Source organism: Delphinus delphis, chromosome 11, assembly GCF_949987515.2.
Source record: "Delphinus delphis chromosome 11, mDelDel1.2, whole genome shotgun sequence".
Taxonomy (NCBI): Eukaryota; Metazoa; Chordata; class Mammalia; order Artiodactyla; family Delphinidae; genus Delphinus; species Delphinus delphis.
Genome location: NC_082693.1, coordinates 8,680,139 through 8,691,922, shown reverse-complemented (window position 1 = coordinate 8,691,922; position 11,784 = coordinate 8,680,139). Strand labels below are relative to the sequence as shown.

Here is an 11,784-nt window from a genome sequence, read left to right as displayed (position 1 = left end):
GGTTGTTAAGTTAATTAATTATTTCTGTTTATTTTTGAACTTTAATAGTATTTGCAAATTAATGTTACATTCAGTTATACTAATATTATTTCTATTAACTGGTCATTAAGTTATATTTTTATATTCTATGTGGATAAATATATCATCAGAAAAAAAATTTTTTAAGTCCTTTTCTTTTTAATTTCCTATGGTGGTCTTAAATGTGCTGGAGAATCTCCTCAATGATATTGAAAAGAAGTGGTATTATTATCATTTTGTCTTAATGATTTTCTAAAAAGCTACTAATACCTCAAGGTTAAGAATGATGTTTATACAGATTCTGATACATATGCTAAAGATTGTTTTTATCATGAAAAGCTGTTGAATTATAATAAATATGCATTCCATCTGGATATATTCATCTTCTATTTCTTTAATCTACTGTTTGGAGCAAATTTCATTTAACAATTTTTCTTCCAAAATAAAATTATTATTACAACGCTGAAATAAACTCAATTTGGTCATCTATAGACTAGACAGTTTTATGTACTGTTTGATTTGGTTTGCTACTGTTTTAGGATTTTGTGACAATTTTCACAGTAAGATTGGCTTTTCCTTTTCCTGTTAACACATTCTCATCTAATTTGGACATCAACACAACTCTAGTCGTAGTGAAAAAAAATAGCAACAATTCCTTTCTCCCCTATAGTTTAGGAAAGTTTTTATGTTTTAATTATTTCTTCCTTGAAAGTTTATTATTTCTCTCCTGTAAAAATATTTGGCTTGGGTTTCCCTGGTGGCGCGGTGGTTGAGAGTCCGCCTGCCGATGCAGGGGACGCGGGTTCGTGCCCCGGTCCGGGAGGATCGCACGTGCCGCGGAGCGGCTGGGTCCGTGAGCGTGCGCGGCCAGAGCCTGTGCTCCGCAACGGGTGAGGCCACGGCAGTGAGGGGCCCGCGTACCGCAAAAAAAAAAAAAAAAATTTGGCTTTTGTGTTATCCCTATAGGAAGATTTTAAATAATGTATTGATTTCATAAAAATTATTATAGCTTTATCAAACTTTGCAGAATTGACTTTTACCTATGTTAAATTATCTCACACATATTATACATAGTAAATAGTTACAGTGTCTATGTAATTGTTCTATTGACTAAAAATTATTGCTTGATAATTCTCTTATTGACTGAATAGGTTGTGGATTTACTGGTTGAAGTTCTGTTTTCAGAAGCGCATGTTCAGTGAAAGTTCATATGAATGACTCCTTCTTAAGCTGTTTCCCTTTAGAGTCGTTTTTTGGTTTTCTTTTTCAAATTGCCCCATCTAATTTATAATAATAATAAAGATAATGATTGTTACTATTCTGTAGAATATAACATTATAAAGAAGCACCAATACTTATTTTTAAATAAACTTTTTATCTTAGAATAGTCTTAAATTTACAGAAAAAGTGCAAAAGTAGTACAGAGTGTTCCCATACACCCAGTGTCCAGTTTCTCTTATTATTAACAGCTTACATTAGCATGGTGCATTTTTCACAATGAATGAACTGATATATTATTATTAATGAACATACTTTACTTGTATTTCTTTAGTTTTTACCTAATATCCATTTTCTCTTCCATTATGCCATCCAGGATACCATGCTACTTTTAGTCATTCAGTCTATTTAAACTCCTTTTGGCTGTCATCATTTCTTAATATAACAAAAATTATAAATAGCTAAAAATGAGAGCATTAAGACATTAGTTGATTATGTTACTATTCTGGTAAGGGATTTGGAGCTATTGTTCTGAGCAATAAAGAGAGAGTAATATAATGAGTGGTGTACACAAGGAAGAAGGAGAAAAGAGCCCTATTTAGGAGCAGAGGTAGATCTGAGAGACTCACATACATCATAACTGAAATAATATTGGTCACAAGTTGATAATTATTTAAATTAGGCATATGATGATTCATCATGGAATTTTTATCTTGTATACACTTATATTTTCATTATTAAAAGGTCATATAAATACACACATATGCATATATACATATGTATGCATATACATGTAGGTATGTACCTATGTAGTATATATATGAAAGCTATCTCTCTGTTGTTTCAGCTTATATGATACAGCATACTTAATTCCACTCAAACTTATAAAAGCCTATGCACAAAATGATTAAGAAGTTTAATTTTTTCTCTATTTTTTCCACAAAGTACTTATAACCATATTTTATTACAAATTTTTCACTTTTGAAAAAAATTCAGAAAGAGATTATGTGATCCCACCATTTGTTTCTTAAAACTCTGGTGACTTCTTATCACTGAATTCACCATTTTTAAGTCCTAAAGTGATGTTAGGACCTAACATTTATTCCACCAAAAAGGGAAATTTTCTGTGTCCTGAGAGGTGGAAGCACTGTGGTTTGTGCTATGCTTTTTCAACAGAAAGATGAGATTAGAATAACACTTGTCATATCCTTCTCAGGGATCAGAATTGACTGGATATTGCTAGTATCAAATCTAAATCAGGAACTCAGGACATGTCTAATTTTTTCAGGAGGCTCTTATCCACAAGAATCAGGACCTTCCTTCTCTAATCAGGTGTGTGTCTGTGTGTGTTTGTGTGTGTGTTTCTAACAACTATTGTTTAATAAATAAGAAACTCTTGAGGTTTTAACCTCAAGAAAATTTCTAAAAATATATGCGCTATAAGGTAATTCTAATTGTTTCTTAAGTGTTTGAATTGACTTACTGAAGGCAATGAATACTTGTTACTTCTGAGGTATATTCTGCTCCACTTTATTTAATGATAGGTAAGTAGGATATACTTATTGAAGAATCAGAAGTTATGATATTACTATAAGATGTGACACACAACCTGACTTTCAAAATGAAACAAATTATTTTCATTGTTTCCAACTATCATGATCAAATGTAAAACAGTTTATATTTTTAAAAACCTAAGCACTATGCGCATTTATTAAACACCTTTTATTTTTTCCTGAGAGCTCTGCTAGGCAATGTTAAGATGTTACTATATTAACAAATGTGAGATTAGTTTTGTTAATGATGACAACGATAACTTGTAAATGATGACAACGATGTGGACAGAACTTTAATTAAAGCATACTAGAAAAACTCATTCAACAAAAATTCATATATCCTACCCAGACTTACCTTGCAAAGAAAGCAATTACCACCAATAAAGTTACCACCAAATAAAATAAGACGACTATAAATAAAAAACTGTGTGTGGGGCTTCCCTGGTGGCGCAGTGGTTGAGAGTCTGCCTGCCGATGCAGAGGACACGGGTTCGTGCCCCGGTCCAGGAGGATCCCACATGCCGCGGAGTGCCTGGGCCCGTGAGCCATGGCCGTTGAGCCTGTGCTCCGCAACGGGGAGAGGCCACAACAGTGAGAGGCCCGTGTACCGCAAAAAAAAAAAAAAAAAAAAAAAAAACTGTGTGTGTTATCATTCACTATCAGTGATGAAAAACATCTTTAAGTATCTTAGTGTAGGTGAACTAAAAACAGCTATTACATTTTTTAACATTTTGTTTTTTATTTTATAGCAAGAGAAAATTTAAAAGTAATTTTACCTGGCTCTATATGAATTCTCATTTCCATTCTTTCCTTTTTCATGTCTGCATGGGTGAAATTTTTCTGTATTCTCACTTTTCTAATCTAAATATATCAACTCACCCCAAGGAGAGGAAACAGGAAAAAAATTCACATTTTTATTTTATTCAGTAATCCTTTGTAAAAAATGAAGCATTTGGATTCATCTGTGGGATAGATGGGCAGTCATAATTCTATGATGGGGTTGGTCCGAGATCCGTGGGCCCATCACAGCGTGGGTACGTACTTTCCACATAAATGTAGTTTGGTCTTTCTGTACAATTTTAAGATACCCAGAATTTGATACAAGCATATAAGTCATAGAAAAGTAATTTACTATGATTCACTTATGTTCATTTTATATTATGGTCATGTTATATTTTAAATCCTGGCTTCAAAAACTTGAAAGGTTTTTTCCTCCTTCATTTCAATAACTACCTAAAGGAATGTATCTCACAATTTGAGATAACAGCCTTAGTATTTGGAGTTAGAACTGGGTTTTAATCAAAATTTTACCAGTCTCTAGCTTTGAGATCTGGGACAATAACAGCCTCTATGGACTTACGTTTCCTTTTCTATTAAATAGAGGTATAAGACATGCCATATTTACCTTAGTGGATTTCTATGATATTCAACTCAAGTGACATAAATTTAAAAGTGCTTTTTTAACTAAAAATATTATAAATTACTCATAGCTGATAGGTTTATACTGAATAAGCAGTATGATTTTGGCCGCCTCTAAGATTTAATTTCTTCACCCATAAAATAATAATAAATATTTACCTAAATAATACATAAATAAGAAATAAAATAATACCCACATTTTCCACATACTTAATAATGAAGTTTAAATTAAATTACATATTGTATGTATAAACTAAAAAAAGTTTTAGTTTAATTTTAGGTGCAAAAGGTAATTCATATTCACATTTCATTTATAAAAGGCTCTTACATGTTCAGTAGTGATTATTTCAAAAAGAAAAAAAATTATTTTTCACTCGTGTTATTCAGAGGCGAGATTCTTTACTTGTCTTTTTCCTAAAATTTTAGAACCTACTATTTTATTCTTTGTAAGTCCTTCACTATAAAGAACTTTACTACATGATTTACATTATTGATACAAAATGCATTTCATTTTCTTTTACTTTTTAAAATACCCACACCAGGTTTTGTTAATATTGTCTTCCTCCCTCCCTCCCTCTCCCCCTTTTTTTCTGTCTTTCTCCGTTTCTTTCTTTGTTTCTTTTCTTCTTCTTGCAACTTGTGAAATTATTAACTTAGTAAACGTGGCTCTGTGAATTAAACACATGTCTAATGCCCTAGGTCCCTGTCTTTTTCATGATAGTGTCTTTATTTTTATGTTATATTTCATTACACATTAAGAATTAACTTATTTTAGGGCTTTCCTGGTGGCACAGTGGTTGAGAGTCCGCCTGCCGAGGCAGGGGACACGGGTTCGTGCCCTGCTCCGGGAATATCCCACATGCCGCGGAGCAGCTGGGCCCGTGAGCCATGGCCGCTGAGCCTGCGCGTCCGGAGCCTGTGCTCTGCAACGGGAGAGGCCACAACAGTGAGAGGCCCGCGTACCGCAAAAAAAAAAAAAAAAAAAAATGTTGTTCCCATCCCAAGGACTACAAAGATATTTTCAGGATGAAGGAAAATAGAATGCAGGTAAGAGTGGCAGAAAAAATAATAAAAATGAAATGGGTCAGATGCTCCTGGATTGACTGTGATTAGTATGATGGGGCCAGATGTGAGCAGGCCACTGCCATGGGTGACCAGTACTCTTCATTCAAATCAGCACTTTCCATCACAATGCCCTGAAAAGATATGGGAGCTTAAAAAACCATCTGAGCTATAATTGGGTGGCAACAGGAATTTTCTTCCCTCGATGGAGACAATTTTGACATAGATTACTCTCTGAAATTAGACATCATCTGTCATATTTAACACCTTCCGTTCCCTCATTGTTCTTGCAGCATTGTAATAAATGTTCATGAGTTCTCAGGAAAAAAAAAAAAGGCTGATTGAACTCTGGACACTTCATAGTGTAATGATATGAAAGTAACAATTTGAACCTATACTTTAATGTGGCTAAATAAATACAGTTGAGATTCATCCTGGACAAAAATTATGAAAATAGACTATCCTTGGTTCATTACAGAGAAAACTACTCCAGGTAGGAAAAAACAAAGAAACACACAAAAAACTCAGAGGAAATTTTTGTGGGAAGAGGACAGATTGATGGGACAGTTGGAACAGAAAAGTATTTATTTTCATTCTAAGGTTGCCTATAATGTTCTTTTTAAGTTCAATTAAACTATATTATTATGAAAATCACATGGACAGCAAAGGCAAAACATTTCAAATATCTAGAAAGTGCAATGCATGTTCACTTAGTCCAAGTTAAACATTTGAAAGATGTTATAGTCTATCCTGAATTTTGCATAGTATAACTTAAGTGCATTTTTCCTAAGTCAACCTGCATACAAGAATGTGAAGAGTTCAAGTTGTAGTACTATTATATTTATATTTTGAGAAATAAAACATAAGAGGCTCTTTCCTCTTCCTGACTCTTTGTATTTTAAAAATCAACTTTGGGTTCTTAATTATTATTATTTAATTAAAATATAAAACTAGAGAGCAAATATAGATGTCAATACACAATTTTTAAGATGTAGATGCAACAATTACAAAAAGGGAATTGGCTTTTGATATCTGTGAGGTTGGGAAAATCTCTTCCAGGTCAGACGGGCATCAGAACTCATTGTGTTCCCACCCTTTCTTTTACCTATTTAGAAATCCTTCAATAAAATGAGCTAGCCCCTCCTCCACCCCCCCCAAAAAAAGGGTAATTATTGGGTTGGCCCAAAAGTTCATTTGGGTTTTTCTGTAACATCTTACAGTATTTAGTTTTTGGTACATACTTTTAGGAAAAGGCTTTGGGGACTGGCTAGAGATTAAAATCTTCAATGTACATGTAAGAATGGCTTTTTTTTTACTGATGGATAAGCATAGGCAAGAAAGATAGGTGGAGTAAAGAAATAAGTATTATAAATTTATATGATCAGGGCTTAGATGCCCTTGCCTCTTGCAAAATATGAAAGCAATCACGTGAGACCATATATTTGGCCAGAGACTTCCAACTGTTCTGCAGAACTCTGTAGCATCAAGAGAAGACACACAAATGTGTTCCCCTCTGAGGCCAGGTGACACATATGAAGAAACTATTATATGGCACTTCCAGCTCTAAATTAGAACATATAGATGTATAGAAATCCAGAAAGAACTGAAAAGGAACACTAAAATTATTTTTACTTCCGGAAAAAGAGAGATGAGGATGGGACTTCTCAACTCAGTATGCCACACAAAGGACTGATACGATGTGATATATATTATCTGGCATGAATTAAGTTTTATTTAAATTTCTGCAGAGAGTTTCCAAGAATATATGCATAAACTATTAAATTCACTCTTTACCATATACATTAATATTCATGAAATTACTTGTCTGGACTATAATTTTAGGTGTAGGCACACATTTCATCCATTTTAAGACACACGGCAAAATTTAAAAATTATAACTATATATGATGATGGATGTTAATTAGACCTAGTGTCTAGTTATTGTTATGTTGTATACTTGAAGCTAATGTAATGTTATATGTCAATTATATCTTGATAAAAACTTTAAACACATTTTCAAATACATGAAAATTATGATTGATAAGACACAATTTGAAACATTTTACAGATCCCAGAAGTAGGTAGTTAGTAATATATGTTACCATTCTAAGTATACTGAATCTTCATTGCACACCCCTTCTGCCCCAAGAGACATCTAAATAAGCTGTTGCTTACAGACATAACGATATTGACTCCCACAGTCTCTATCAGAAACTTCTCCGCTTCGGCCATATATTATGCAGTTCTTTGGATTTAGAGGGTGAAAGGATGGAAATCTGTAATGAAGAATAATGTTTTAATATATTGGGAAAAGGAAATGAGAATGTTCAAGGATGGTGTTTTTGTTAAATGATAGAACTACAGACATTTTAAAAGCATTTTAATGAGATATTACCACATTGAGACATTATCTTTTTTTCATTCAAGTCAGTTTTCACAATTTCAGAGTACAATGTTACAAAAACTCAGCTATTGCATCAATAATCAATAGCAATGAAGTTGGGGATTTTTTTGTTTTTGCTGTTGTTTTTAATGGTTTTGGTATGTTATATACTTTACTTCTAAGATGCATCTGCTAATCTAGTCTAGGGAAAAAATCAGAGCATAAAACCTGTCATTGTATGATACTGTAAATCCCATGTTTATGAATGAAAATGAGATTTGAAGATTACAAATACACAGAAAATAAGCCCAGAATGTTTGAAATATGGGATGATGCTGAGAATATTGGGCTCCACCAGAATAAGGAAAATAGTGGATATACTCTTTTCTCTGGATGGCTTTTGTGTATGTGAGAATCTATGTACATACATATCCAAGTGCTTGTACCAAGGCAGGAAATAAAAGCATATATCAAAAGCTCTTTTAGAGTCACAAGTACACTAACTTCATCTCACTTGAGCATACACTTGGGTGTTGTGGTTGGGACTAAAATTGTTATTCTATTGTATCAATTCTCTTTTCTGTATTCTCACGTCCTAAACAGGATATCTTACCTACAGTGTTCCTGGATGTTACGTTCTCTGATCAGATCTAAGGATAAACTCAAAAAGAACAGAAAAAGATTTTGAGTGCCAGAAACTTACAGATCTTGGGAGACAGTAGAATTATCCTCCCACAACCAGGCATGATGTTCTTCACTGTAAGAGAGTCCAATCCAGTAAGAATAGGACATGGAGTTCATAAAATGCTGTTTGGAAACAAAGACCAACATATTAATCTATTTTGAATCTACTCTAGGGATCAGGTACTTTTAAGAAAGTCAGTGACTTTTAAGAAAGTCAGATTCAGTTTTTCAATTATACAAACTAAAATCATTTTTAACTTTTAATTTAGGAGGTATAGTCAAGCCACATGCCTCATAGTTCTCATTCATCAGGCCCATTCATTTATGGAGGAAAACGTACCACAAAATCTCACTTCTTGAAAGAATGAAAAACGTCATAAAGGGAATTAGAGCTTTCATGGAACACTTCCTTCACAGGGGATCAGCAATCAAATTTGATCCCAAACCAACAGTATCTTGAGGGATAAATCTTAGCACAGGTTCTGCATGGAGCTAAAGAAAATTTTCACTTTTTCTTAAGAGTTGGGTAATTGTTTTATAATATTCTTCATATTCATTCCAACAGTGATAACAAAAGCTATATAATTACAAAACAAATTATAAATTCAATTAATGAACTAAAAATTCAAAGTCCTTTGAATAAAAATAATGATCTATTATTTATTCTTTGAATTCTCTCTAAAAAGTTTCTTGTACTTTATCTGTCACATTCCTATAATGTAAATCTTTGAGAAATTTTGTGTAGATTGTTTGACTGTTTCAAAGTGTAGGAAATTAGTTCAAATATAACTGCCTATTTACTATCTGATTAAAGACTTGAATCAAAGTATTCAGCTTACTTAGATAATATTTTCCTAGGTCAAAAAAATTGTAGAAAAATCAGAATTAAATACATGCCAGTTCATTTCTGTTTTGTATCTGAAGTAGACTGGAATTCTGAGAAACACAAAAATTTCTACTGTCTTTCCATGTTTTTAATTCACTAGAAATGAAGTAACAGCTGCATTGGTAGCCAATCCACTTTTCTCGGCAAGAACAGCAGCCAGATCCTAAGAGAAAAAACAAAACGTGACTTGATGACATTGGAGATTCCGTTGTTTTCAGTGCTATTTACTCATTTGTTATTTAATGTTTTTCTACAACTATTCTTTGAGAATTTACTGCATACACCACAGTTCAGGGGATATTAATCTGAATGACTCAGACATGACCCTTCTTCCTCATGAAGATTATAGTCTAGAGATAGAGACAGAATTATACAAATTTCAGTCATTTATGAATTATATTTAATGATAATTTGTGTAAGTATACACAAGAAATTCAGTATGTAAAAATACTGTGTAGCAGAGTATAGGATGGGGGGCGGTTAGAAGAACCTCTTTTGAGGAAGTCCCGAAGTTGATCTCTGCTGTGTAATTAAAAGTGAACTAGATAAAAGAGATATTTAAAGGAGGAAAGCATTTTAGCATATTTCCTGAGTCAGAAAATAATTCTGGATATTTTATTTCAAAATGAAGTTAAGAAAGCACTTAGCTTGAAGTCTGACCGTCCAGTTTACTAGTGATAGTGTCTTCAACATTTACCATCCTCAGTGATAAAAGTCATATTATGTGGTAGGCACTCAAATCTTTGTCAAATGAGTGGTGCTGAGATTGTAGAGTTGAATGGTGGCTACCAGGGGCTGGGATGTGGGGGAAATGGGGAGCTGTTGGTCAAAAGGTACGATCTTCCATTTAGAAGATGATTAAGTTTTAGGGATCTACTGTGCATCATTATAACTAGAGTTAACAGTACTGTATTATATACTTGGGAGAGTTGCTACAAGAGAGCTTCTTAAACATTCTCACCACAAAAAGACATGATAGTTGTGTGACATGATGGAGGTGTTAGTTAATGCTATGGTGGCAATAATATTGTAATAAGTGAATCATTGTACACTTTAAACTTCCACGATGTCATATGTCAATTATATCTCAATAAAGTTGGAAAAACGCTGAGGGAAAAAAGATATGAATGAAGTGCTATATGAACACAGAAGATGATGAGACATCATTTAGGAAAAGATATGTTTAAAAATATCTTTGAGCTGACGTTCACTGGTTAAGTAGAGTTTAGAATTGCAGAAATCTCTGTGCTTCTTTCTGAGTTATGGAAGAAGCGGAGGTACAGGTAAAGAGGTATCAAAGTATGTGTTATGAAACACAAGCAGGCACTTAGGATCAGCTACAATATTTACTGTAATTTGCTTTTGTTACTTAAACATGAGCAGTCACATAGGAAAAATAGGTCACTTCCGGCTAATATTTTCCTTATTACTTAATATATAAATGACACACATTCAATGTAATTTAATAAACTAAGTTAGCAATAAAATGAGACTATCCTATAATTTCTATTACTAAGCATAATATCCCTTCATGCTTCTGTGTGAGAAAAACAAGAATATTTCATTCTCTAACAGCACTAAAGTTTTCCAAAGTATGGAACCCACCTTCCTGGAGATCTGTGGAGGGTCCTGGAGAGAATGTCGGCTGAACATTTTGTTCAGTAAATGCTGTAAGAAGTAATTAGAAATTTACTTCATCAGACACAGATTTATGAAATAACAAAATATTACACATTAGCAAAATGAAACCTTTATTGTAAGACAGTTTCATCACAATTTTGATCTTTTTATATAGTCTTGATTAGAAAAACTTACAATTTTTCAACAAAACTCCCAAAGCAGCCACCAACAAAAGGCACATTACTCCTAAGACCCCAGAAATCAGCCTCCATGGAGTGGTCTGAAAAGCTATAAAGAAAGAGAGATAGGGTAAAGATTTAAAGAACAAACACAGGAGCTGAAGTTCTTAAAAGCAGAAACCAGTGAGAGAATCCAAAAAGTTCCTTGGTTTAATAACCCCATAATTTTGTCAATGAAATGTTGGAAAGTGAAGACATTCCATTTAGAACTCCACCCAATACCAAAAATTTTATATGATGTACTTTATTCTTCAGTGAGATTAGCCATACCTTTTCCTCTTTATCAGCTCTATCTTATCAAACTGTACTTACCACTTATTTTTAAATTTGACAAAGAAGCTTAGAGATCTGTAGTAAAAAGAGATCAACAGGCACCAAGTTCGGTCTTGTGGGCTGATATAACAAACTCTTAGTTTTGTAACAGCAACAAAAAAATCACAAGATAGAGAATCTGATTCCCATTAGGTAGCTGAGAAAATGTAGGATCCATTAATAATGTTATTTTCTCAAGGAATCAGAGCTATTAAGTACCCAAGTCAGAAATCAAATGAAAGTTTGTCTAGACCCAGAGTCTTTCATTTAAATGACATGTATTCCATCATTGTTACAATAATATTAATACTACTTGGGAGTGTGTCCTTCTGCTAATCTCAGTGTATTCGCTACTCTGAGAAATGTCAGGCTGCTCATAGCTTTGTAGAG

General features: G+C 33.3%; 1 protein-coding gene across 1 annotated transcript; it reads right to left on the bottom strand.

Annotated features, from left to right (window-relative positions):
• Window positions 1-7,093: 7,093 nt before the first annotated feature.
• Window positions 7,094-11,466, bottom strand: LOC132434418 (natural killer cells antigen CD94-like). The gene is made up of 6 exons (XM_060026093.1): window positions 11,395-11,466; window positions 11,039-11,131; window positions 10,829-10,891; window positions 9,235-9,386; window positions 8,357-8,460; window positions 7,094-7,546 (listed from the first exon to the last, which is right to left on the bottom strand). The coding sequence occupies exons 2-6, from the start codon at window positions 11,082-11,084 to the stop codon at window positions 7,426-7,428; spliced, it is 486 nt and encodes a 161-aa protein (XP_059882076.1). The 5' UTR covers window positions 11,085-11,131; window positions 11,395-11,466; the 3' UTR covers window positions 7,094-7,425.
• Window positions 11,467-11,784: the final 318 nt, after the last annotated feature.

Coding starts and splice junctions, on each gene's coding strand:
- LOC132434418 (XM_060026093.1), bottom strand. CDS start 11,084: ATGTGCCTTTTGTTGGTGGCTGCTTTGGGAGTTTTGTTGAAAAATT. Junction 10,892..11,038: donor GGGAGTTTTGTTGAAAAATT/GTAAGTTTTTCT, acceptor TACTTCTTACAG/CATTTACTGAACAAAATGTT. Junction 7,547..8,356: donor TCTACTGTCTCCCAAGATCT/GTAAGTTTCTGG, acceptor TCTTCATTACAG/ATTTCCATCCTTTCACCCTC.